This window comes from Mus caroli, unplaced genomic scaffold (genome assembly GCF_978045245.1).
Source record: "Mus caroli unplaced genomic scaffold, Mus_caroli_1 scaffold_12, whole genome shotgun sequence".
Taxonomy (NCBI): Eukaryota; Metazoa; Chordata; class Mammalia; order Rodentia; family Muridae; genus Mus; species Mus caroli.
In genome coordinates, this window is record NW_028227267.1 from 66,710,866 (window position 1) to 66,738,695 (window position 27,830).

Consider the following 27,830-nt stretch of genomic DNA (forward strand, 5'->3'; position numbering starts at 1 on the left):
CCCAGTGCAACCTTTTAATTCCAAGCAGTTACCCCTCCCAGCATGATCACACACACAGTGGACAGGGAGTGCCAGGGTCTGGGTAAAAACGAAACCCAGTCCTGGGCAAAATATATATATATATATATGTATAATTATATACACGTACATATGTGGACAGACAGGACTGGAAGTGCAATTAGGTAGGGCAGGGAGTCAGGGAAGCAGCAGAGGGTGCCCCAATAAATTACATTCTGTAGAGAGCACAGTAGGAGATGCATGGCAATGGAGGGACCTGGGAGCCGGGACTCTCCATCTCATCTTAGGGAGACTGAGGCCTGGGCTCGGTGGTCCCTGGACAGGTGCTAGAACGGTGCATCCTATCTGGTTTTGCCTGGAGGCTGGTGGTGGTGAGGCGTTGTGTGAACAGCGTCTCTGCTCTTAGCCACAGCTTTGAATAAGCCCTGGGTCTTGAGCAAGAGGTTTGAAGCTTAGGGGTTGCAAAGTACAGGACATACAAGCTAGAGGGAGGATGACCTCCCAGCTGGAGGTCCAGGTAGAGCCTGCTTCTGCCAGTTAGAGAAGCATCAGGCCCAAGTGCAGGAAACTGCCAGGAGTGCAGCTGGCTGGAGCCTTTGGGTGGACAGGCACAGGGTCCCAGAGCTGCTACCTCCCCCTGTACAGGACAGCAGACAGACCTCCCCGCTAAGCCCCCTTCGTTTCTCCTCACTGTCTTCTGGGGACTCTCATGTGGGGTGACAGACAGGGAACGGGTGCAAACATTGTGTGCTGGAGTCCGGGCTGGGTTTGGCTAGGCAGTAGAGCCCAGGGAAAAGGTAAGGCCCCCTGGCCCATCGTGGGGAAGGAAGTCCACGCCTTGTGACTCTGGGACTGTGCACTTCTTGGCTCTCTCCGTGAGGAATGGAGCCCAATGTTTCTGCCCTGCCTCCCGCTGCTCCCAGCCAGCAGAGGAAGAGGACACTGTAGGGGAGGGTCTCACAGCCCCAGCTTCAGGGCCTCGAAGCAGCAGAAGGAAGGTACTGTCATGGACAGGGCGAGCCAAACCGACCGAGCCAGCAGGGATGTCAGAAGAGGGAAGCTTTCTTCTTGAGTTCGTTTCGCTTCCACAGGGCCAGCTTGCCAAACTCCTCTGGAGACATGGCGAAGACCCTAGAGAAGTCCTCTGCTGACAAATGCCTCTGTGGGGACATGGGTAACCGAGCGACTTAAGGAGGTAGCCTCTACAGCCTCAAAGTCAAAGGCAGCCCCACGGGGTGGCCCCTCCCCCATGCCACGCATCTTTCTTTCATACCTCAAGCCTCATGCGGTCCACACCCGGAGGCAGCTTAGTTCTCCCCTTAGTGGTCACCACCAGCATCTCATAGGGATAGATCTGGAGAGGCAGAGAAAGCCCTCTTAGGTGCCTAGTCTTGGGTCCTCCTTACCCTCTTGACTCCCCTGGTCCCACTGCAGAGGCCACTGGGGTTCATGCCATCTCGCCATTCATCTCCTTCGGCTTCCCTGCTGCCCCCACCCCCCACCCCGTCATCTCCAGGAGCACCCTGAGCGCATTCAGCTTGGTGGGCTCCACCACCCCCCTGAAGCCCACCCCGCTGTGGTGGTCAGGTCCCCTGCCCTCACCTTCTGCTCCAGCACACAGGGCAGGGAGTTCCCCCGATCCATCCTCCCCCTCTGGCCCTCTCCGTTCTGGGGAGACCAAAGCCGCAGTGAGCCAGAGTGGGTCAGGGGGACCTTCTCAACCTTACCCTAGGCGTCTTCAGTCTTCGCCAAGCAACTCGTCGGCCCGTGCCCCCCTCCCCCACCAGTCCCCATGCCTGGCTCTGGTTTCCTGAGCTTCTCCTGCTCCCCTCCAGGGGGCACTCACCTGCAGGCCTAAGGAGACAAGAGCCACGGTTTAGAGACAGCGTCAGAAACTGCACCTACACCTGATCTTAAACCACTGCCCACACTGGACATCGGCTCTCTATAAAGTCTGTGGAGGACCGCGTCCCAGAGACGTGTGACCCCACTGCTCACCTGGGCTCCCAGCCTCACTTCCCGATGGGCTGAATTCTGTGGACTGTAGCTAGGAAGTGATACACAGAAATCAGAGGAAGCCTTCAACAGTCTCCTGTACTCTGAGGGCTTCCCCCCACCCAAGAATCTCCAAGCTCTTGGCCACTCAGAAGCATGGTGAACACACACCAGGCAGCCCCTGCTTGGTCCTAAGGCCTTACCCGGCTCAGGGTGGTCCTGCCATAGGAAGGAAGGGAAGAGGATTTAGATGTTCCCGAATGCAAGGCTGAAAGAGAGCAAGAGAGGGCCCAGGTTTAGTAGTCCTTCATAAGAGAGCTGCCTCCACGGCTTTCCCTGTCCAGAACCTAGCAAGGCTTCTACGGACTTTCACAGTGACGCTGTGGCTTTTGCTGAACGTGTATCTCCCCTCTCCTCTCCAACTAGAAGTGAGCCAAAAGCCTAGTGTGAACCCCAGGCAACGTTGAGGCTCATTTCACTTCAGCCACCATGAAGTAAGTTTGAGATCTACAAACACATGACAGCTCTAAGTGAAACCTCAAAGGTATGACAATGGTATTAACAGCGGTCAACGTCTAGCCATTTTGACAGCACAGTTCTGACACTGTCATCTTAGCACAGTGAATGCAGTCAGGATAGTTCCCATTTGAGGCTATGTAGCTGCCTCAGTAGATAAGAGGGCTTGCTCTGCAAGTATGAAGACCTGAGTTTGGATTCTAGGTCACACATAAAAAGCAGAGCATGGCTGTGTACACCTGTAACCACAGCACTGTGTGGGGTTGAGACAGGGGGATCACTGCCAGTTCAGCTTCCACTTCTAGTAAGGCAGAGAGCAATAGTGCAGGATACCCAATGTCCTCTCCTGGCCTCCACTTATAACATACCTGAATAGTTGTTTGTCTACACTACACACATACATACATTCATTCATACATACATACATACATACATACATACATACATACATACACACTTCCTATTGGCGTAACTGAAGATCATTTGCAACTTATGCCTTTTGTAAATCACTAAATTTTTAACACTACTAGTTATAATTTCAGAGATTAGTTTGCAACAAGGTTTTTTTTTTGTTGTTTTGTTTTTTGTTTTAAATCCAGGGGTCTATAGCCATAGTTGGCCTTGAACTCAAGATCTGCCTGCCTCAGCCCCCCTAAGTGCTGCAAGTACAGGACTGTGCCATGGCGTCTAGAAACTAACATTCCTTTTGTGGTTTCTTGAGACAGGATTTCTCTATGTAGCCCTAGCTGTCTTGGAACTCACTTTGTAGATCAGGTTGGCCTCAAACTCACAAAGACCTGCCTGCCTTAGCCTCCTGAATGCTGGGATTAAAGGTATTTACCACCACACAGAGACAAAATAGAAGCTACCATTCTTAGAGTGGGCCAGCCTCAAAGCTCCTTTGTCTGTAACTAGTAGAAATGGCTGGCATCCCATTGCAGTTGCTTCAACAGGCAGGCATTTGTTAAATGTCCAGCTTCAGTTCAACACCATAAGCACCAGTCCTCTAAAGTCTACTGGAAGTTCAGTGCCTGAGAACAAAATAGGTTTGGGGAACCTGGTGCTTATTCTCAATTAAGTTTAGCATCTCTAAACCGAAAGTTCAAAATCTGAAATCCACTCTCCCCTGGGTTCCAAACTTCTTCAGTCTTATTGGTAGGGTTCTCGGTTTTGGATTCGGAAATGTTGGTTTCAGATTATGCATTTTTGGATGGGGGGGGGGATCTCCAATTTGGTAAAGATTTTTTCAAATACTCTAAAATCTAGGAAATGAAACAAAACCCTCTTTAAGTCTGAAACCCTTCAAATCCTAAGCATTTTGGATAAGGAATGATAAGCCTGAATAAGGAATGAGCAGCTCTCAGGGCTGGGGATTGGCTCAGGGTCATGTGCTTTCAGACAAGAACCTGAGTCTGGGTTTCCAGAACCCACTAAAGGGATGGGCAAGGGGAGGGCAAAAGAAAGTCACTGATTCTCACAGTCACCACTCATTGCTGAAGTATGCTATGTACTAGTAATAACTAGGAACATTTTTATTTTTATGGACAGAATTGCAATGCCATCAGGTACATATAAACATTTTCCACCCCAAATCACTTTCAAAATGCATGCTGGCTGTTTTTATGTCAACTTGACACTACCTAGAGTCACCTGGGAAAGGGGAACCTCAATTCGGGAAAATGCCCTTAACAGACTGGCCTGTGGGTAAGCCTATGGGGACAGGTTCTCAACTGATGATTGATGTGGGAGGGCCCAGCCCACTGTGGGCGGTGCTACCCCTATTCAGGTGGTCATGGATAGTATAAGAACACAAACCAGGCAAGCCAGGAGGAGCGGTCCTCCATGGCCTCTTCACCAGTTCCTGATTCCAGGTTCCTGCCCTGCCTTCCCTGAATGATGGACTACAAGCTGTATGACAAAATAAACCAAAAACAAAACAAAACAAACAAAAAAAAAACGCCGGGCATGGTGGTGCACGCCTTCAATCCCAGCACTCGGGAGGCAGAGGCAGGAGGATTTCTAAGTTCGAGGCCAGCCTGGTTTACAGAGTAGCCCAGGACAGTCAGGGCTACACAGAGAAACCCTGTCTCGAAAAAAAAAAAAACAACAACAACAAAAACAAAACAAAACAAAACAAAACAAAACAAAAAAGACAAAATAAACCCTTTCCTTGCCAAGTTGCTTTTGATCATGGCATTTTATCACCACAATGGAAACTTCAACTAGGACAGAAGGTTTGTGTTTGAAAGTGACAATTCCAAGGTAATGCCTGTTCATGACTCTGAGCTGTTGAGCCTGATGAGATCTGTCAGGAACCTACACAACCACATGACATACATGTCCATGGTCTTGTGCCAAAGTAAGGAAGGCACTTGACTATTAAACCTTACAAAGCCAAAAGGGAAGTCACCGAGCTCATTTCTTTAGCTGAATAGAAGAATCTGGAACACTGAGACTGTATCTACCCGTTGGGATGGTTTTGTATTACTCTTGTTCTCCAGGCCTCAACTACAGACTTTATATTCTTTAAAATGCCCTTTGCAAATCGTCTCACCCACCCCAAACCTGAGTCCTGGTGCTCTTCATGCATCCTAGCCATGGTCACTTTACTGCTCCTTCAGTTCCGGATGTGGCAGCAAATGCCTATAATCACAGCACTTGAGAGGCAAAGGCAGGAGGACAGAGAGTTCAAGGCCATCCTCAGCAAAACAGGAGTTTGAGGCTAGCATCAGTTATCCAAGATTGAACATTTAAGGCATCTGGCATAATGGTGCATGCCTTTAATCTCAGTACTTTAGAGGCATACCTCCAACCAACCAACCAACCAACCAACCAAAGAAGCAAACAAGCAACAAACAACCCCTACCAAAAACAAACCAACCAACCCAACCAAAGCCGAAACAACAACAAAAACCAAAGCAAATAAATCCAGTCCTACTACACCTCTCTGTTCCAGTCTTCTACACTCTTCCAAAGAGTTATGCCCTGGAGCCAGTTGCCTGGCACTGCAGTCCCTTAGCACCTTCCTTACCAGACACTAGCCACAGATGAGCCCATCCCTCTTCTCTACTCCCTCAGCTATGAATTAGCATCACCACAAAGGAAAGACCTTGCGGTAGTCCCCATGGAGAAGGTCTCCCATGGCCTCATCCTGAGCGCAGCTCCATTTCCTCCCCAGGCTCCTCAGTCTAGATTTTCCTTCTCTTAAAGACAGGCTCACTATGTAGCCCTTGAACACATGGGTCATGACTGAGCATGCTAGCTAAGGCACTCACGTTCTGCAGGCCTGGTCACCCAATTTCCCTTTCCTTTCTCCATGAGTAATCTTTTCCCATTTCCTACACATATTAGCTGCAGACCCTCCAGCTTCTGGCTTGCCAAAGTCAGTTCCCAACCATTTTCTCTACACGGATAAAGCCCTGACACCTCTCTCCCTATTCACCCTTCTCATGGGTCCTAGGATTCACTTTAGTGGATTTGATCTGAGCATTTTTCACATCTATCCCCTCTTCTCTGAACCCCAAAGGATGTGCTATTCTTAGGATATTGTTTCAGCATATTGCAAAGCTTCAAAAATTATGAGAAGTTAAAAAGGTAGGAATAGGGCTGGAGAGATGGCTCAAGGGGTAAAGAAAGGCAAATGCCTTGCAACCCTGACAATGTAAATTTGACTCCTTGAACCCACATAGAAGTAGAAAACAATAGAAATGACTCTACAAAGTTGTTCTCTGATATCTACCCCCAACACACATACATCATACACACACACACACACACACTTTAAAAAAAAGATTTATTTCTCACATGTATGTAAGTATGCTGTTGCTGTCTTCAGGTACACTAGAAGAAGGTACTCAATCCAATTACAGATGATTGTGAGCCACCACGTGGTGGTTGCTGGGAATTGAACTCAGGACCTCTGGAAGAGCAGTCCTGGCTGTCCTGGAACTCACTTTGTAGACCAGGTTGGCCTCAAACTCAGAGATCCGCCTGCCTCTGCCTTCCAAGTGCTGGAACTAAAGGCGTGCACCACCACGCCCAGCCACACACACCTTTTTAAAAGGTAGAAACTTGGAACTAGAGAGATGGCTCAGTGACTGCTCTTCAGGATGACCTCCAGTTTGGTTCCCTGCACCCACACTGCAGCTCACAACCATGCAGTCCTAGGGGAAATCTCTGTTCATGCATCTAGTGCACAGACATACATGCAGACAAAACAGCCATAAATAAAACAAATAATGTTTAACAGGTCTCACTATGCCACTCTAGAAGACTTGTAACTCCCCATCTAGGTCACGGTGGCTTCGAACTCACAAGGATCTGCCTATGGCTGCTTCTAAGCACCAGGATTAAAGGTGGGCACCACCAAACCAGGCTCTGATAGTTTTTGTTTGTTTGTTTGTTTAAATGGTTTATTTCCTTTTTTGTATGTGCGTTAATGTTCTGCCTGCATGTATGTCTGTGTGAGGGTGTTGGATCTTTAAGAACTGAAGTTATACAGGAGGAGGAAGAGGAGAAGGAAGAGGAATTGTCTCAGGGTTAAGGGCAAACCCTATGTGAGATGCTACCTGGGTGCTGGGAATTGAACCTGGGTCCTCTAGAAAAGAAGCCAGTGCTCTTAACTGCTGAGCTATCTGTCCAGCCCTGCTCTAAAAGGTTTTTATTGTGAAACAGAGTCTACTAAGTTTTCTAGGCTAGATTCAGACTCACTTTGAGCCTTGGTAGGCCTTAAACTTTTTTCCCTTCCTTCCTTCCTTCCTTCCTTCCTTCCTTCCTTCCTTCCTTCCTTCCTTCCTTCCTTCCTTCCTTCCTTCCTTCCTTCTTTCTTTCTTTCTTTCTTTCTTTCTTTCTTTCTTTCTTTCTTTCTTTCTTTCTTTCTTTTTTCTCCCTTATGTCTTCAAGACAGGGTCTCTCCTTGTAGTCCTGGCTGTCCTGGGGCTCTCTATGTAGAACAGGCTGGTCTTAAACTCAGAGAGATCCACCTGTCTCTGCCTACAAAGTACTGGGATTAAAGGCATGCACCACTATGCCCAGATGCCTTAAATGTTTAATTCTCTTGCTTCAGTCTGCTGAGCAGCTCAGATTACAGGCCTGCTCCACAGGTCTAGCCACATATTTCCATACAGCGACAGAAGGCTGACTAATATGTATATCTACAAGCCAGTTTGGAAGATTGTTTCCAGAGATGACCTGTAACTCTCTCCATATACCTTGCTTCCTTTTTGCAATGAAACCTTGTAGTTCCTTGAATCTGGGACAGAACCTATTCCACCTTGAGTCTAATTTCATTTCTAGAAAACCTACATTTTTGTTACTGTTGTTGTGCTGGAGATAGTGTCTGTGGTAGTTTGAATAAGAATCATCCCCCTATAGGCCCCATATATTTGAATGCTTAGTCCCCAGAGAGTGGCTCTGTTGAAAAGGATTAGAAGAATTAGGAGGTGTGGCCTTGCTAGAGGAAGTGTGTCACTGGAGGTGAGCTTTGAGGTTTCAAAAGCCCATGCTAGGCCTAGGTGTTCTCTTTTCTCTGCCTTTGGATCAGGATGTAGCTCTCAGCCACTGCTCCGGTGTCATGAGTGTCACCATGTTCCCTGCCATGATGATAATAGAGCAAGCCTCAGAAAATGTAACCCAGCCCCAATTAAATGCTTTCTTTGATTAGATGCTTTGTTCATGGTGCCTCCTCACAGTGACAGAACGGTGATTAAGACAGGGTCTTTTTATTTTTTTCTCCCCAGCCCAGGCTAGACTCCTAGTTTTGGAATTAGACTTGTGCCACCGTGCCAGCTTTGGTGCCTTGACCAATGGAATGCAAAAACAGTGACCCGTCATGGCTCCCAAGGTCAGGTCTTAAGAGTTCTCATGCCTTTCCCTTGCGGTGCTTAGCTCTGTCCCTCCCATCTCCAGCTACCAGGCTCTAGGGAAGTCCAGACTAGTTGGGGTTGCTCAGAGGCCCAGAACTCAAGGCTCCCTTCACCCACCCCATGCTACTCGGTGCCTATGCTCTCTGTGCTGCCACACTAGTTCAAGCTCCTGGCCTTTGCTCCCACGCTGTCCTTGACATCTGGAAGGACCTTCTGCACCATTTATTTGCCTCTTCTAAGACTTAGGGGAGGCTGGAGAGGTGGCTCAGTGATTAAAATCACTGGCTGTTATTCCAGAGGATCTCGGTTCAATTCCCAGCACCTGCGGTAGCTCACAACTGTCTGTAGCTCCAGGGGATCTGACACACTCACTGACACACGTAAGCAAAACACCAATGCACATTAAATAAATAAATAAATAGTTAAAGAAAAATACTTAGGGGAGCCTACCAGGCCTCCTCACTGGCCTTTCAAAGCACTCACTGATACTCTGTCCCCATTGCCTGCTACAATGCTCAAAAGTCACACAGATTTACACATTACTTTCCCCTTGGCTGGAGGAAATGGCTGTATCTTTCGCTCACAATGACCCCAGTGCTTAGCATGTCCCTCAGTAAGTGTCCATTAAATGAAGTCAAGGCTCTCACACTGCTTGTACTAGGAATCTCTATCTGTTCTGGCTATCAGCTCATATTTTTTGTCCTAAAGGAGTACACCTGTGGGCCTCACCCCCAGACTGAGCCTTTAAGTATAACGGTTCAATAGCCACAAACACATCCGTCCACCCCACACCCACCCCTGGCCAGATGACCCTGAGCACACTCCACAGCACTCACAGGTATGGAAGGGCGTCCGGTCAGGCAGAGAGCGTGTTTTCCTCCGGATGGGCAATGACTTTTCCATCTCTTCTTTCAAGATCATCTTTCCCAAGTTGGAAGTAACCTGTTTGGGGGTAGAGGAGAATGGTGCCCAGCTGAAGACACCAGATTCCCATCTCTGAAAAGTACAAACTTGGGATTCAAAGCAGGAGGGTTAGCGATGGCTTTCCCAGGTGGCTGGTCCACACCTGGAGCCCGTTGATCTTACTGGGCACTCAAACAAATTGTTTGCTGAAGATGTTCAGTGGTAGCCTTCCACGGTGGCTTCTCTATTCTAGGTCACCATGTCAAGAGCACAACCAATGGCCTTCCCAAGACTCCTTATTCTCTCTCCTCCCCTAGGTCAGCCTGCTGAAACCCGGTGCTGGTGCACCCTCTCTTTCCTGTGCTCTGGATCTTAATGTCCAGGATCACTGTTCCAAAAGCAGCCTAAAGCACAGGACTCCTGGTAAAGGAGAGGCACCTCCCACCAGGTCAAATGCAGATGTTTCTACGGCACTAGCCTTTTAGACTGGCTCTGGGGACAGAATATTTGTCACCTAGATGGCATGAGGGTGGTGGGGGTGGGGAGGGGCAAAATGCTACCTTACTGAGTTCCTCTTTCTGCCGTTCCCTGATGGCCTTAATCTCCTCTTCAGAGTCATCATCTTCCTCTTCCTCCTCTTCCTCTGCCCCCTTTCGAGATGCCTTCCGTTTCCTCCATTCTGTCTCTAGGAGATAGAGGCCCCAGAAACAATGTGGCCACTCAGCCATGGGCTTCTCCAGCTTGTGGAACAGGGCTGGAACTTGGAGAGAACACTACAAAGTCTGTCTGTCTGCCTTTCTTTCTTCCTTCCTTTCTTTCTTCCTTCCTTTCTCTCTTCTCTCTCTCTCTCTCTCTCTCTCTCTCTCTTTCTTTCTTTCTTTCTTTCTCTCCCTCTTTCTTTCTTGTTTTTAGAGACAAGGTTTCTCTGTGTAGCCATGGCTGTCCTACGAACTCACTCTGTAGACCAGGCTGGCCTCAAACTCAGAGATCTGCCTGCCTCTGCCTCCCGAGTGTACCACTACACCTGGTTAAACCCTTTTTTATTTTTTACTTAATCAAAGAAGAACAGTGCATGACCTTAACCACTGAGCCATCTCTCCAGCTCCTGTCACTTAATGGACATCTCTCAAGCTTCTGCTATAGCCAGACCCTGTGATAGGAAATTTGGAAAAGAGAGAAATAAATGGTCTCCAGAGCCCGGGCTACACATAGAGACTTGTCTTGAAAATGCAAAACAAAGCCAGGCGTGGTGGCACACGCCTTTAACCCCAGCACTCAGGAGGCAGAGGCAGGTGGGTTTCTGAGTTCGAGGCCAGCCTGGTCTACAGAGTGAGTTCCAGGATAGCCAGGGCTATACAGAGAAACCCTGTCTTGAAAAACCAAAAAGAAAAAGAAAAAAAAAGAAAACCCTAAACAAAACAACAACAAACAAACAAACCTCACAAGAACTGAGACAGGGTCTTGGCAGTGTTGGCTGCTCACGCTAGCCTTCACTCCTGGGCTCAGGTAACCATTCTCCCTCAAGCTCCACATAGTTGGGGTATTGCTATGTGCTGCCATGCTTAGCATTATAAAGTCTTTTTAAAAAAGACAGACAGACAGACAGACGGACAGACAGACAGACAAGTACTGGGCTAGAGAGATGGCTCATCATTTAACAGCATTGGCTGCTATTGCAGAGGACCTGGGTTCAGTTCCTAGCACCACGCAGCAGCTCATAGCTGTCTCTAACTCCAGTTCCAGTGGAGCTGACACCCTTTTTTGCCTCACTGAGCTCTAGATACACACACACACACACACACACACACATGCATACACACACAGACACACACACACATGCATACACACACACACACACATGCATACACACACACACACACACACACACACATGCACAGAGGGAAACACTCATACACATAAATTAGAAATACACCTTTTTTTTTTATAAAGATTACAAACAAACAAACAAAGCAATGGGCTGGAGAGATGGCTCAGTGGTAAAGAGCACTGGTTGCTCTTCCTGAGGTCTTGAGTTCAATTCCCAGCCCCTACATGACAGCTCACAACTGTCTGTAGCTCCAGTTCCAGAGAATCTGGACTCACAGAGACAAACATGCAAAATGCCAATGCCCCTAAAAATAGATAAATCTTAAACAAACAAACAAAACCACAGAGTACAGAGCTGAGAGCACATGTAACTTAGTGGTAGATATGTGCTTAATGTGTCGAAGGCCCAGGACAGTCCCCATTATAACAGTTATAACAATGCACGTAACATTGGTAACAAGACAGTAAAAATTAATAAACTGGATAAGAAACACATATTTAAATTCCCTGGAGAGTAAGACCCTTCTCTCATTTATTTCTCTCTTTTCCAAATCTCCTATCACAGGGTCTGGCTATAGCAGGAACTTGAGAGATGTCCGTTAAGTGACAGAAGCTGGAGAGATGGCTCAGTGGTTAAGGCCATGCACTGTTCTTCCAGAGGACCTGAGTTCCATTTGCAACCCACATGGGGTGCCTTCACAGCCCCCTGTAACTTTGCCTTGGGCCTCCTAGGCACTGCACTTCCATGCACATGCTCTCCCACACACATACACACATGTACATATAGTTCAAATCAAATAAAACCTTACAAAATAATAATGAGGGGCTAGAGAGATGGCTCAGTGGTTAAGAGCACTTCCAGAGGTCCTGGGTTCAGTTCCCAGCAACCACATGGTGGCTCACAACCATCCGTAATGGGATCCAATGCCCTCTTCTGGTGTGACTGAAGAGTACACCAGTGTACTCACATACATAAAATAAATAAAACAAATCTTAAAAAAATAATAATGAGGGCTGGCGAGATGGCTCAGCCGTTAAGAGCACCGACTGCTCTTCTGAAGGTCCTGAGTTCAAATCCCAGCAACCACATGGTGGCTCACAACCATCCGTAATGAGATCTGATGCCCTCTTCTGGAATATCTGAAGACAGCTACAGTGTGCTTAGATATAATAAATTAAATAAATAAATAAATAAATAAATCTTTTAAAAAATAATAATGAGGGCCAGGCATGGTGGGCCATGCCTTTAACCCCAGCACTCTGGAGGCAGAGGCAGATGGACCTCTGAGTTGAGGCTAGCCTGGTGTACAAAGTGAGTTCTAGGATAGCCAGGGCTGTTACACAGGGAAACCCTGACTCAAAAATCCAAATGATGATGATGGTGGTGGTGGTGGTGATGATAATGAGCAAGAGGAGAAGAAATGATGACCAGGTTGTGCACAGTAACACAAAGAGGTACAGGGGAGAGGTAAGAAATGAACTGTCAATCGAGGAAAGTACAAAAGACTGAGAAGCAACAAACAGGCTTGGGGTGGGCTGGGACTGGGTTCATGGGGCCAAGAAAGAGAAGTAAACGGGGACCCTTGGCCTCTTCTCCTTTCCCCGGGTTTTCCTACCCACAACGGCCAGCGACGGGGGACATGGCCAGTAGTCAGTCTCTATTTTGGCTGGCTGGTTGGGGTCAGGGGGCTGTGCTGCAGGAAACTTGGAGGATTCGATGATGAGGTCCTCGATGAGGTGCTTGCTCTGAGGGCTGCCTCCCACGGATTCTGCGGACAGATCCAGGGTCAGTCCACACACCTACCACCCCTGCTAACCACGCAGCCAGCCACCCTCAGCTCCAGCTCTGTCACCTCTCCTTCACACCCACGGAGAACTCAGCTGATCCACAGGAGAGAGCCCCGGGCCTTACAGGCCTGGAGAAGCTTTTCTTCCATCCCTTCCCGGCTCTCAGCACATGGCTCAGCACCACCCCACCGCGATGTGCCAGGAGAAGCACCCAGGAAGTCAGGGGAACCCTCACCTCTCTGTTTGTAGATGGGTGGTTTCTTGTAGATGTTGGAATCCGGGTGAGTAGTCTCTGAGAGACAGAATAAGAGCAGCTGAGAAAGGGGACATGATGACATGGGTGGTGGCTCTGGGCACAAAATGGAGGTAAACCGAACAGGGCCATAAACTCAGACCACACCTCACGCCTTGTGAAGGCGGGGACTTCCTGCACTTTTCTGGGTAGGTGAGAAGAGATAGCAAGACCACTATCACCGCTAGTTCTGCCTGACATCCTAGTACCATAGGGTCCAGCTAGATCTAAACCCAAAGAGTAGGGACCAGAGGGTAAGGGGTCTGGGGGTCGTGAAGGAGAATTGAAGTCCCAAGGAAAGAACGTAGCTAGGCTGATAATAAAACCTACCAGGGTGGTGGAAGTGGGGCAGGCTGGTCCTGGGGGTCCCTGTGGTCCTTGGGGTTGAAGCCTGAGAGATGATTCCAAGAGTCCGGCTCTCCGCCCACACCTATGCAGAAGTATGCAGCCTGTAGCCTACACCCCATACCCCTTCCCACTCCCATGTACATGGCTTTACCTCAAGGCCACCTTTCCCATCCTCCTACACCAGCGTCCCCACTTCCCAACCCCAGGGCAATGTCACGGGCAGAGGAAGCACATTCCAGGACTCCATCTGCCCGCTCAGGGTGCCTACCCAGAGAGAAAGGGTTAAAAAGAATCCCTGGGTCTGGCAGACAGATGAGTTGGCCAGGGACCAGATAGCCAGGATTTGCTGACTCTATCATCCCCTGGACTTTGCTGGGCTGGGGCTAGGCATGTTGTGGGAGGGGGCTGAGGGCCCAAACAAAGCAGGATGAAAGCCAACTGACCTCTGGAGACGGTGGGGGGGATGTGGATTTGGGTGACAGTGAGCACTGTGAACGGAGAGAATGATCAGAGTCACAGGTAGCTTTAAACCCTAGACCCTCAGAGGGACTATTTCACCCCCATCTACGCAGCTTCCCCTACTGTCCTAACCAACCTGCTTCCCTCTGGAGTCCCTGCCGATCCCTGGCCTGGCCTTCATCCTTCCTCTGCCCAGTATTCTCTCTGTCTTTTCATGTGAAGCTTGGATATGGGAACAGTGTGCCTCGTACCCTGTACTAAGTATGACCCTGATGGCAGAGCCTGGTAAGGAATGGAGGGACCAAAGCCACAAAGCAGCTCTGGAAGAATCAGTTCTCCTGGGCCACTCGGTACTCAAGTTTTCCAGGGTGACAGCTGTTCACTCCCATATGACCTCTTTCGTTTCCTAAAATTCAAATTGTATTGTTTTGATATTTACTTTGCGTGAGTGTGGGCACGCACATGCCACAGCACATGTGTGGAGGTCAGGGGACAGCTTTCAAGGCTCAGTTCTTTCCTTCTACCATTGGTTCTGGGATCCCACTTAAGTCAGCCGGCTTACATGCATCCAAGTGCTTTCACCTGCAGAGCCACCTGGCCACACCTTACTTTAATAACCTCTCTCTCTCTCTGACAAGGTTTCACTATGTAGCCTTTTGCCCACTACACAGACCACCTTCCTTCCTTCCTTCCTTCCTTCCTTCCTTCCTTCCTTCCTTCCTTCCTTCTCTCTCTCTCTCTCTCTCTCTCTCTCTCTCTCTCTCTCTCTCTCTCTCTCTCTCTCTCTCTCTCTCTCTTTCTGAGACAAGGTTTCACTATGTAACCTTTTGCCCACTACACAAGCCACTTACTTCTTTCTTTCTGAGACAAAGTTTCACTCTGTAGCCTTTTGCCCACTACACAGACCAGGCTGGCTTCCAAACCCTGGAGATCTGCTTGCCTTTGCCTCTGCATACAGGGATCAAAGGTAAGCATCACCTTGACCATGACCCCTTCCTTGAAGATAGGTGACAAAGCACCTGATCAAGCATTGCCCCATATACTGCTTTCTGAGGTTCATAAGAAGAACAAGCACTTCTATGTGACAGAGGGCAAACTGAGGCTACAATGTTTCCCCTCTCCCTTGCCTAGAATTTCTGGAGCTCCTTCTGTGTATTTTGTTCCCCCAGCCTTTCCCTATAGGACCTCTCCCCATGTCACCACAGTTCAGCTGGGGCTGCTCCTGCTGTTTCCCTGGCCACAGCTCAGCCTTGAGCCTGCTGCTCACTTTGTCCAAAGAAGTGCTCACTCCTGCGCATAGCCTGTGTCTGCTTCCAAGGACGACTGCCAGGAAGATCCCCACCGAGCTCCCTCACGCCTGCACAAGTGATCCCTTCTTACCTCCCGGCTTCTGGGCAGCTCTACATGTTCCAGGAGGGAATAGGTAAAGTGGGGCTCATAGATCATGAGGTCAGGTCGCTCAATGTCCAGGATGGCCTTGTCCTTGGGGATGGCAGCCAGATCTTTGTAGCCCAACACCTGGTTGTCCATCTTGGCCTGAAGGGAAATGGTCCAAATGGAAGAGTTCCCCATAGCATCACTAGGACACTGGACTCACTGGTTGGACTTAGTTATCAGAAAAACATGTTATTCATCAATTCTCTTGTTAACAGCTCTATTCTGTTCCTTCTAAGGACCTAGAATAAGTGCTTATTTTAATTTCTGAGACAGCATTTCATCTAGTTAAAGCTTGCCTCAAACCCTCTCTATAGCTGCACCTGGCCTTGAACTTCCTTATCCTACTATTTCCACTTCCCAAACGCTGGGACTATAGGGACTTAGGCCCCTTAAAACAAACAAACAAACAAACAAACAAACAAACAAACAAAAAAACAAACTCTGTGCCTCCTGAGGCTCTCTGCAACTAGACCAGCCCTTCCCAAGACAGCCTCCGCTGGGATCTCTGGGTCTTTCCACCTGCAAGAGTTCACAGGACCTCCCTCCATGCCGGAGTGGGGGACGGGAGGGGGGCGTCCGGGAGGGTTAGTGAAGGGGATCCGCCCCTCCCTCCTCCCAGCTGAGGTGCAGGTGGCCAACATAAGTACTCACCACGATGCTGGAGGGAGAGCCGGGCACACTGGAGTCTCTGGAGGAGCTGACGCTCCCCGGGGAGGTAAGAGGTTGCTGGAGAGAGCGAGAAGGTGGCGGAGTGGGCATGCGCGTGGGTGCGAGGGTGTGGGAGTGGGTCTTGCTCTAGGCCTCAGGATGGGGTGGGGTGGGGTGGGGAAACCCGGCGTGCTACGTGGAGATGGCCACCAGGTGGCGCCGGCGACTCCAGCGCGGACCTGGGAGAGCAGCGGTCCCCACCCTGGCCCGGGGTGCAAGCCGCTCACCTTCTGCAGACGTTCCATGCGGCAGCCACTGGCCGGCCGCTCCCTCGGAGGCCGGTGCTCACGTGGAGAGGACAGACGTCAGGCTCGGCCCGGCTCCTGCAGCGAGGGCGTCACAGCGCTCTGTGGTGTCCTCATCCCTTGGGCCTCTCTGGGCTGCTGACCGCGGGTGGCTGGAAGGACAGTGAGCCCCAGTAAGGGCGTTAGGCTGTCAGGTTCCGCGGCGCTGGGTTCAGCCCCAGGGAGTTGTGCGTGCATGTGGCCAGGCGGTGGCTGCGTGAGTCGGCTGCACTTGTTTTTTCAGCCATTGTTCTCTGGCTTCAGAGGAAATGACGGCAGGGGTCAGCTGGCATCCCAGGGTGGACAGACGTCTATATCCTCAAGCTTGTCACCCCTGCCCTGGCCCTGCTCTGGCCCGGGCCCTCTCCCAAGTGGTGCTGGCCCCTCCCACTCCAGCCACTGGTTTCACTCCCCAGAGTTTGCTCAGCCAAATCTTTATTTTCCCCAGAAGGTTAACACGGGGACACTGAGTCATTAGCTAAGACTGGAAGGACAGGGAGCCAGAGGCCCGAGGAAGAAACCCCACGGGGATCGGTTGGGGTGGTGAAGCTATGGGCATGACCAAGAACTGCTGGTGGTCCCCCGAAGCTAGCGAGCGCACTTGCTTTTTCTGCTCCCTACAGGCAGGCAGTATGCTGTGTAGACACTGTAAAATACCTCTGCCACCACAAAGTGCCCAGAGCATTCTCAGGGGCTGTCACACTGCTCTATGAGGACCTGCTTGGTCCCCTTTCACACTGTCCCTAGGATAGGCCAGTCTATGTACTAGGTGATGGCTACAGTCCATCTCCTCTCCTTTTTGGCCACGCCCTCAGCTCGCCTCCTTTCCCTTCTCCCAGTCCTCAGCCACAGACTGAGGAGAGCTGTGTACAGAAGGGAAAGGAGGATCGCGTAGTGGTTTCAAGCAAGACCTCTCAAGCCGGGATGCTTGCCTGGCCTTAAGCAGTGACTACTACTCGAATGCGGTGTGGGCTTGGGTAAGTCATTTACACTCTGCACATCCTAGTACTTGGGAGGCTGAGGCGGGAGGATTGCTTTGAATTCCGGGCTAGCATGGGTTACATAGAGAGTTCCAATCAGCTTTGAATTTTGAAACCTTGTCTAAAGCATTTTTGAAACCTTGTCATAGGCTGCTTGGACAAGTCAATAATAGCATTTATTTATTTATTTATTTATTTATTATCTTTATGTGTATGAGTGCGCTGTCAGGCTGTTATGTCCGTGTGTCACATGCATGCCTGCTGTTCATGGAGGCCAGAAGAGGGCATCAGATCCCCTGGAACTGGAGTTACAGATGAGTGGCCATGTGAGTGTTAGGAACCAAACCTGGGTCCTCTGAAAGAGCAGGCAATGCTCTTAACTACTGAGCTGTCTCTCCAGCCCCCAAGAAGTAGCTAAGTTAGTGCATACACGGTAAATAACACATGCTCTATTTCATGTAGAGGGTAAGCGATTAATAGTATTTTTTATCTCCCCAGGGATTAATGAATTGAGGGGGCTTTTTCTGTAGCCAGTCATGAAAGAATGGAGCCCCTGCTTTGTTTCTCTCTTTCTGGGGGGCAAAACCACATCCTCTTAAGTCTCCCCACCTCTTTTCTCCTCAAAGGGTTGCACTGCACTGCCCTGACCAACCTCAAATTCTCAATCCTTCTACCTCAGGCCCAGGCTCCCATAGGCTGGGATAAGAAGCCTGCTGCATCACCATGCCCGGCTCTCCCAATCTTTTTCACCTGTATGTTACCTCTATCATTCTGCTGCCCATATGTCACCAAAAGCAGTCCTTATCATCCCGCTTCCAAACCTCGGCCTACATCTAATGCCTTGCTCCCTGAGATGAACTGGCCACTGACTCCCCAGCGGGCGACTGTGACACCCCAGCTATCACTGACACATTTACCTTCTGAACTAACTTTGTGTGTGCTGCACTCATGAAATGCCCGGAGCTTGAATTTAGTGTGCTCTTCTCCTGAGCCACAGACTCTGTCTTCTATTTTTAGTTTTGGTTTATTTATTTATTATTTATTTTTATTTTGAGACAGGGTCCGAGTTAGTTACTCGGGCTGGCTTTGGAGCACTCTATGATCCAGGCAGGCCTTGTAGCTTGTGATCCTTTCCTGGTTCCGCTCTCAAATAGCTGTGCTAGATGCTGGATACAGGTCAACACTACAACTATTCTAATGCGTTCTTACAAGAGTTCTGCAGGCTAGACCAGTTTTACAGCTGTGGAAACCCAGGCTTAGAGAGACTAAGGACCAGTCCAAGGTCAACTACCTCAAGTGAAATAAATGCCTTTGGCATGGCATGGTGCAGAGTGTCTGTCCAGTAATGTGCCATGTGAGTCTTTTTAGAGTTCTAGAACCAGAGGTGAAATCTGTGTCGGTGTATGCCTTTAATCCTAGAACTCAGGACACAGAGGCGGAGGCAGGCAGATTTCTGAGTTCGAGGCCAGCCTGCTCTACAAAATGAGTTCCAGGACAGCCAGGCCTACACAGAGAAACCCTGTCTTGAAACAAAACAAAACAAAACAAAACAAAACAAAACAAAACAAAACAAAACAAAACAAAACAAGAATTCTAGCACTAAGGCATCTCCATCAGACAGCCAGGAGGAATGTGGGGTTTGTGGTAACAGGATTCTCCTTCTAGAGTATCAGGCTTCTCCAGCCTTCTCACTGCTGATGTGAAATGCTTAAACTAGGTGTCTGATGAGCAAAATGCGCTGTGGTACACACTGAAGGGCTGTCAGTGCTCTCTCATGAGGCCCTGAATTTTACTCTGCTAATAGCCATTGTCACAAGGTCTATACCCATGGCTTAGCCCTAGAAGTGAACGCTTGTCCCTCCATCCACCCATCTACCACCATGTAGTAGATATGCTTCTGACTTTCCCACCCATCCATGTTGGAGCATCTCTTCTCCATGGAACACAGTACCAAGCTTTGTGCCCTTGAGCCTCATGGAGAACAGATCCGTGAACGAAAGGACTGATTCAGGCCCCTCCAGGAAGAACTCACTCATAGATAAATTCTATGCAAAGTGGAGAGGCACACACCCCAGATAAGGCAGCGTGCTGCAGAAAGTCAGGAAAGGGGTGTCTCTGGGGGAATGGAGAAGTTTTTTGTTGGAGGCCTTAAAGCAGTGTTTCCCAACCTCCCTAGTGCTTCCTAAATAGACCCTTTCTTTAATACAGTTCCTCACGTTGTGGTAACCCTAAATCCTAAAATTATTTCATTGCTACTTCATAACTGCAATTTTGCTACTGTTATGAATTGTAATATAAATATCTGATATGCAGATAGTTTTAGGTGACCCCGTGAAAGGGTCGTCTGACCCCAAAAGGGGGTCATGACCCACAGACCTAGAGGTAGGAGTCTAAATGTGAAATTGCTAGCAGGGAAACAAAGTCAAATGTCATCCCAGGACCCACTTTGGTGGGGGGAGGGGGGTTCAGTACATCACATGGAATAAACGCTGAAGGGAAGGGAAGACCAGCAAAGCCAGAGGCCAGAGGAAGTGAGGAGGCTCCCAGAGAAGTGAGGGAAGAAGGCCAGGACCACAGGAGGAATGGAGCTTGTGCAAGGCCCTGGGCTTGAGGCTGCAGCAGGGAGGTTGACAGGGAACAAAGGATTGTCAGCACTGGGCGGGTGGGCCGGAGGGCCAGCGGAGGACAGGCTCTGGAGAAAGCACTTGCTTCTTACTGAGAAGGGGAAGGACAGGAAGTTGGGTTGTAACAGAACAGGGCACAGGGAGGCAGCTGGTCAGAGGGCCTCTCCGTTTTACCAGGAAGGCAGCCTAGAGTGCAGGGGAGCTGTATGCAGGGACTCTGCATTCTGGAGAGCAAAGACCGACAGGAGGAATCATGTTCTAGCACCTAACCCAGAACACCAGGTGTGGGGCGCTTCATGGAGCAGTGGCTGCCCATCAGAGCAAAGGGTCCCCGGGGTTGTGGCCAGACGTGAAAGCCATGGTTACATATGAACAAGCACCAGCATCCCTACACACAGCCGCCACTCAGGAACCCGATTCCAAACACCAGTGGGCAGAGTTATATAATAGTTGATATTTACAGACTATCACGATTGACTGTGGACTCCGGATTTCATGGTCCTGCCTTTCATCCTCTCAGTCCTGTGAACTGTTCCCTCAGTTGTAGCTTGGGTTGTATGTAGCATGGGGAAATGAGACTTCAGTAAGTACTGGGTCAAGGGCACACTTAAGCTCACTGACCACAGTACCACTTCAGGTTGAGTTATTGTGCTCCTCTGTCCCTTCCCCTTGCCAGGCCCTCCACAGCCGGGCCCTGCCTGAAGTGCCCCCACAGCACTAGAGGGGCTCCCCAGGCTCCATCTGGGTCCTGCATCCCTGTGTGGTACCAGAGCACAGATCAGCGCCTTTTGGGAAAGTGCTAAAAGGCAGAGCCTTAGGGACATTTGCATTTGAATGAAAGGTTTTGGCAGTGGGTGCTTTGTTGGTTTGTTTTAGGTTAGAGTTCTCACTGTAGTCCAGGCTGGTCTCCAACTACTTAATCCGAACCTAGGATGACCTTGAACTTCACCTCTGGAATGCAGGAACCTTTGGTGCTACCTAGCCTGGCTTCACTTGGTCGTGGGGATCAGCCCAGGGGTGTCATGCACACAGGCACTAGGTAACTAAGCTACAACCCCGGGCTATGAATAAGGTTCTTGCTGGGGACATTTGAGGCTGTCAGAAGGCCAGCAGGGGAAAACGTTTTTTGGAGTGGAAGATGAGAAAGGAAAGATGGGAGTGGGTGGGAAGGAGGTGTGTGGGGAGGGAGGGTGATTTTTCAGCTTCCGTTAAGTCACACTGCACAGGCATCTGCCTACCACACCCACGTGGAGTCCCCTCACCCAAGCTAATCTCTCACTTTCCTCCTCCAGCATGGTCCCGCTTACTTCATTCAGAACACTCCCCAAGTCCTGTAACCTCTGTGGGTACGGACTAAAAGGTCAGGCTGCAGCAGGAAGGGAAGGGGAAAGAACGGGAGGGGTGGGGGTATGGCACCATAGAGGAAGCCAGTCCAGGTGTCGGAAGACCCCCTCCAACCTCCCAGGCTCAGGTCAATAGCCAGCAGGCTTCCCGTCCTTCCATCTCAGCCGCACCCACCTTCAGCTGGCCGCCCCAGCCTTATCTGAGCCACCAGCCAGGCCCCACCTCAAACCACCCACCCTCTCATCTCCATGGCAACCAGAGCTTTGCAGCTCCCCAGGATATGGGTGATAAGACTTGCCCACAGGGATCTCCAGGTTTGAACCTACCCATCCCAGGCAGGGATGGATCCAGATTAAAAGCCCTGGACTTGGAGAAATGAAAAGTAGAAAGTTCAGCAGGCACAGAGATCCACCATCTCAGGTGGGGGTCTAGTCCAGCCCTTGTTTCCATCTGAAGCCACTGCTACTTTCTACTTAACACATTGGCATTTTGTTCCCTTACAGATGAGAACAAAAAAAGAACTAAGAGATGAGCTTACCCAAGGCCACCCAAAGGAAGGCAAGCTGGATAGAATTCCAACCGGGCTGAATTTAAGCCAAAGGAATTTCCTGTGCTTTCCAATGCATCCCCAAAGATTCCGTTTTAATATGAACTTGGGTCTCTCTACCTCTCACCTGACCTGTACAGCAGGAGCTGGGAGTCAGGATTGGGTGAGATTGTAGGATCTGGCCCTGGGACAACTAAGCATCGTCAAGCCATGCTGGAAAGTCCATGAGTTCAAGAGGCCTGCCATGTGGGCTAGGTCAGGCAGGTGGGAGGCCTGTTCTCTGCCTCTGTTTCCTTCAGTGTCTCTGTCTTTCTTCCTGCCTTCCTTTTTCCTTCTTCATCTTTTCTCCCTCTCCTTCTCCCCCTCCCAGCCCCACTTGCACAGTTGCTGTGGCAACAACAACGCAATGCCAGAAATAAAGACAGGCTCCAGCTAGGTCACCCGTTCCCAAAACAGCATCCTAGGGTGGGAGAAGGGTGGTGTAGTCAATAGGGCGGGAACTGGGCGTGCACTACAATGAATGTGTGTATTGTAGGGTGGGGTGAGATGCGGGACAGCAGGGTTTGGGCCTGCTTAGGCCAGTGGCTCATCAAAAGCCTTACTTTAAGTCAAGTTTATTCCTGGCCTTTTCTCAGGCCAGCAAGGCCCTGTTACTTTCTCTTCTCTTGTTCTCTCTCTCTCTCATACAAATGCTTTCTGAACCTTTTCCTATTGCTTTGGACTAGGCATTCCTCATACTAACACTGAATGACACCTGTCCCATTGAACAAGATCAGGCAGCTTCAGGAATAGATAGCAGAGTCCATCTGTTCCAGGACCTGCCTACCCACTCTCAGTGACAAGAGTGCTCCTTTCCCTTTGACCCCCCTCCCCTGATCCCTCTCCCCCAAAACCATGCCTGAGCTCATTAGAGTTTTCTTAGGCTCCCCTTTGACTGAGTTCGTGGCCATTTCTGTGCTCTTTCCTCAGAAGAGGTAAATTCCTCTTTTCTAGCTAGGTCCCTCACCTGCTCAGGCTTGCTTTGTCCAAACACGTTCCTTATAAGCCAGGCGTGGTGACGCACGCCTTTAATCCCAGCATTCGGGAGGCAGAGGCAGGCGGATTTCTGAGTTCGAGGCCAGCCTGGTCTACAAAGTGAGTGCCAGGACAGCCAGGGCTACACAGAGAAACCCTGTCTCGAAAAACCAAAAAAAAAAAAAAAAAAAAAAAAAGAAAAACAAACACGTTCCTTATAGATCTGAGTCTTGATGTATATATAGCTGGATCGGCAGATCTGGGGAGGAGAGGAAACTCCCACCCTAAATCCAGATTCTAGAATTCAGGAGAGGTCCCCATTCCACTCTCCTCACATGTGAGCTCTGAAAGAATTCTGCAGACATTGCCCACCAGTAGGTAGGTAGATGCTCTCCTAGCCTCAGAAAGACCAACTAGCTGTACGGAGACAAAACTCCCAGGAGCATACATGCAGAAGACAGAAGAGCTCTGCCCAACACATGGCTGCTGAAAGAACTGCACATGGGTGCACACAGGGACTCTGCCGCCCTCCTTGCCAGAGCACTCGCCCACTCTCCCTGCCAGACCCCCACACAATGACACATGGTGCTAAGGACACCTACTTGCACCCACCCACTGATCCTCCCCTTGGCACCCGTCATCTGTGCTCACAGCTCCCTGGCATGGCCTGCTGAACCCATCCCTGTCCTGAGTACATGAACCCCAATACTCCCAGTGCCCTCATCTGACCCATCCCCACATCCCTCCACTCCCACTGCACCGTTGCCTTGCTTGTCTTGGACCTACAGCCTGGCAACGAGTCTTCTGGGAGGAGACGCACAGGTGTGCCTGCCCAGCAAAGGAGTATGGTGTGTCTAGTGCTGGGAAAGGAATCCCTTAGGACCCCGGGGCTCTCCAGGTCTGTTCAGCACCCAGTCTCTCTCAGTACACTAGCTGCTTGCAGGCAGAGAGCCAGGCTAAGCTCTGCAGTCACACCCTGCTACACAGCCTCATTCTTCGTTGAATCCCTACCCCAACCAGGCCAACCTCAGCTAGGAGGGGCTCCAGAGTGGGCTGGAAACCGGCCGCTTTGGCCCCCTCAATGGACCCCTGCCACTCCGGAGAGCACCTGGCCTGGAGGGAGGGAGGCTGCCAAAGATGTCTTGCATCATTCAGCAAAAAGCTAACAGCTCCCTCCACAGACTGTGCCCCCATGCTCCCACCCCTTGAAACTCTGGCCACAGAAGCTAGGGTAGGGGGTCCATGAAAGGGAATGCTGGGGGCCATATGGACTCTTTGCACGGCAACAGCCTAGATCCTTCCTCCCAAATAAAAAGGGAGTTTTATCGGGTCAAACCCAGCTGAGCACCTTGTCTGGCCACCTAGGCCTATTCTCCCACTGACCATTTTCCAAAACTGACCCTGTCCTAGCATCTCTGATATCACCCAAAGCCATGGCCAGATCCAGAGGTACAGCCCAAAATACCTACGGAAAGAAAGCGAGGCAAAAGACCCTGTCACCTACCTCCTCCCAGACAGTGGGGCCCAGGCTCTCTGAAGCCCCAGGAAGCAAAAGGCTAGGCCCTGGTCGACTGGGTGGCCGCGTTTTCTCAGGAATCTAGGTAAGAGGCGGCTTCTTCAGGAACCCAGCCGCGCTTTACGAAGCACAAATAACAGGAAGAAAGCCGGCTTAGGGTGGGTGGGTGGGGTGGGAGCTGGCAAAGGAGGGGAGCTGGTCTCAGCTCAGCGGTCTGATCTCCCTCCTGAACCCCCACCCGCTTCACCATTCCCCTGCTGCTCTACAAACCAGAGCTTGGGTTCCCGGAGCTGGGGAGTCCGAGTCTGGTGTCTGGTGGGCGGGCAGGACGAGGAGCGGTCTCTGGGCGGGCGGGCCCCGGCCCCTCCCCACCAACAACTGATAGTGGCGGGCCCTAGGGTGTGTGAGTGTGTGCGTTTGGGCGTGTTGCTGGTCCAGTTCATCTCAGCTGCTGCTGCTGCAGCTGATCCATTTCAAACAAGGGGCTCATTCGCTGGCATCATGACGAAGCAGAATCGGCCGCGCTGCGTTTCCCCCCTTTCCCATATCCCGGCTCTGCAATATCCACACTCAGAGCCCCTCCAGCAGAGTTCAGGTTAGCGGCTGTTACTGATAACTGAGGGGAGCTATGCCCACCCGGCTTTCCAAGAACCTGCAATTCAAACCCCATTCATAATGCTCCCCCATCTTCCAGAAGCAGTTGAGAGGCTCTGCGGGGATCCCCCCACCTCTGGGATGGGGATCAGCAGGGGCACCAGAACTGGCCATCCAAACGTTAACCCTCTCCTGAGGAGGATAGATAGAAGGATGGAAGGAACCAGGTCGTAAATACATCAGATTCAGATTGGATTTTCTGTAAACTTGATCCCCTGGGAATCGTAGTAGGGGCCAGGGAGAGAATGAAGGACCGATTTCTCCCAGGAAAGCTGTTTTTGAAAAAGGAAGCTTTCTGTCAGATGGCATCCATATTCCAAAAAGAGACATGCCTTCTCTCTGTGGCAAAACTTCAACCATTCCAGGCCTCCAACGCTGGCTTTGGGGTGCATCTAGAAAGCCTAGCCCTCTAACCCCTATTAGCACTAACTGGCCTCTTCCCCACCTCCATGTCAGCTGCAGACTTGCCTACCTAGGCAGCCTTGCCGTTGCCCTGGTAACCACTGCCCACAGCCGGTCAGCTGATGATATCAGCAGCTATTGGGGCAAACCTTGGATCTGGAGAGGGGGCTCTGGGGTTTCTGAATGGAAAAAAATCTCAGGGGGAGGGGCTTGAAGGAGACAGGTAAGACTATGGCCTCAGCATCCGACCAACCGACCAACAGACCAGAAAAGAAAACTGGAGGAGACAGGAAGGGAGGGGTGTATCTGGAGTAGCAGAGGACAGGGACGACTTTAACCTGAAGGTGGCTTGGGCAGAAGGAGAAATGACAGAAGGCAGGTAGCTGAGTGGCCGAGAAAAGGGGAAGGAGGGCCAGGAATCCAGGCTTAGCTGCTGGGATGTAGCCACTGTGGGCCCGGTGGAAGGGGCAGACAAACAGAAACAAAACCAACCAAACAAAATCCCACCTGGGCTGGGGGAGGGACATCCAGTCCCAAGGAGATCTGCGTGGGGGTATACCTTTAACGTATAGAAAGGGGACACAGGCTTGGAGGAGGAGCTACCAGTCCTTCTCCATAGCTAGCCCTGGCCTCAGCCTAGCTTCTCACTGTCCCTTCAACCCCACCCTTGCTGGCCAGCCTGCCCGCCCCAGTCTGGGTCTGAAAGAGTGGTGGGGAGGGAGGCATTCCCCATCCCTCTGGAAGACCAAGTAGCCAGGGATCTGACACTCGGCCCTTCAGATTCCTGACTCTGCTCCTGCCTAGTCTCCTCTCCCTTCCAGACCCCACCCCAGGAGACACGTTTTCCAGTATAAGGGTCTCCAGAGGTATGCTGGGAACGAGATGATGTCAGAAAGGAGAGCTGTAGACAGGAGTGTAGAATGAGGTGGGTTAAGAGCCCTGGGTAGGAGTCAAAGATCCAGGAGGGGCGTCCCTGCCTGACTGAAGCAATCAGCCTATGAGGCAGGGGAAGAGAGAGTCCAGGGAAAGGGCCAGGAGGAGGGGAGCATGAAGGAGGGTTCTCAGTACCTTCAAGGGCCCGGGGCGTGGGGCAGGAACACAGCAGCCTCTGCGGTGACATACACCTCCATCCCTCAGCGCATCTCCTCTCCGCCTCCCGTTGCCAAGACAACCTCCTGGCAGCCCAGGCCCAGCTCAGCAGCGATGGGAGGGGGAGGAGAAAACGCAACTCCTATTGCTTCTTCCTCAGGGAAGGGAGGGGGCCTGCAGAGCCTATAATGCCCCCAACTGTACCATGCCAAGGTGTGCCCGCCTCCCACTCCCTCCTAAGCCAGGATAGGCTACAGGAGTGCTCTGGAGGGAACCATAATTCAGGGCCAGACAACAGGCTGGATGGCAAGAGGACTGCCCTATTCCAGGCAGCCCATCCGGTAGGTGGGGAAAGGTGAAAGGGACACGGGATTCACAGCCCTGGTGTCGAAAAACCACATTCCAGAAGGTCACTGGCTGGGCTGGACATGCGGCCATGGGCTCCTCCCTCTAGCTTTCAAGCTCCCTCCTCCCTCTTTCAAGTCCCCAACCTCCCCCTACCTAGACAAAAGTTCGAGTCCAAGAGAGGCTCTTCTAGTCTCTCTAGGCCCAAATCCACTCCTCCACACCTCAGTCACACAGTGCTTGGCAATGCCCCCAACCCCCATCAGCCAGACATCTCCGACAGGCAGGAATAGTTCTAGAGCCCAGTTGGCCCTGGAGCCAAGAGGCCCAGGGAGTTAGAGCTCCCCCTGTCGACCGCACGTTGTCAAGGTCATCCCTTGCTAGGAGGAATGTGGTGTGGAGGTGGGGATGAGTGCATGGTGAAGGATGGTGGAGGTTAGCCGGGCCAGGAGACCCCCCTCTTGATAGCCCCACTCTCTGATCATCTCTGTCCTGCAGTCCTGCCCTATCTGTGGAGAACAGGGTTCCCTCCAGCCCAGTCCTCCAAGGCCCAAATTCCTTTGGAAGTCCAGATAATCTGAGTTTCCTTTTCTGCCCCTCTTTCCTCCCTGTCATACAAATCTTCTTCCCCGGGAGCTGGCAACACTAACCCTGGGTGCCAGTTGACTCTGACCCTAGGTGAGCTTCGTCCATACCCTCAACCAGCCGGCGAGGAGGCCTCCCTCCCTCAGACAGGACAGGTGTACCTTTGGAAGCTCTTGGGTCTTGTGAGTTAACATTAGCAATCCCAGCAGAGGATGGTTGGTCACTCTCCCCTCTGTAAGAAAGAAGGTTCCAGGCCCAGACTTCTGGGCTACTTCTGGGCTTCGTTCTCCA

General features: G+C 50.8%; 1 protein-coding gene across 1 annotated transcript; it reads right to left on the reverse strand.

The window, feature by feature from the left end:
• On the reverse strand, positions 1-26,683 carry Dmtn (dematin actin binding protein). Its single transcript, XM_029469144.2, has 16 exons — positions 26,589-26,683; positions 16,383-16,552; positions 16,099-16,173; positions 15,391-15,546; positions 13,995-14,039; positions 13,534-13,633; positions 13,147-13,203; positions 12,740-12,892; positions 9,857-9,981; positions 9,230-9,335; positions 2,217-2,281; positions 2,017-2,065; positions 1,865-1,872; positions 1,621-1,686; positions 1,292-1,372; positions 1-1,178 (listed from the first exon to the last, which is right to left on the reverse strand). The coding sequence occupies exons 2-16, from the start codon at positions 16,398-16,400 to the stop codon at positions 1,065-1,067; spliced, it is 1,218 nt and encodes a 405-aa protein (XP_029325004.1). The 5' UTR covers positions 16,401-16,552; positions 26,589-26,683; the 3' UTR covers positions 1-1,064.
• Between the last annotated feature and the right edge of the window lie 1,147 nt (positions 26,684-27,830).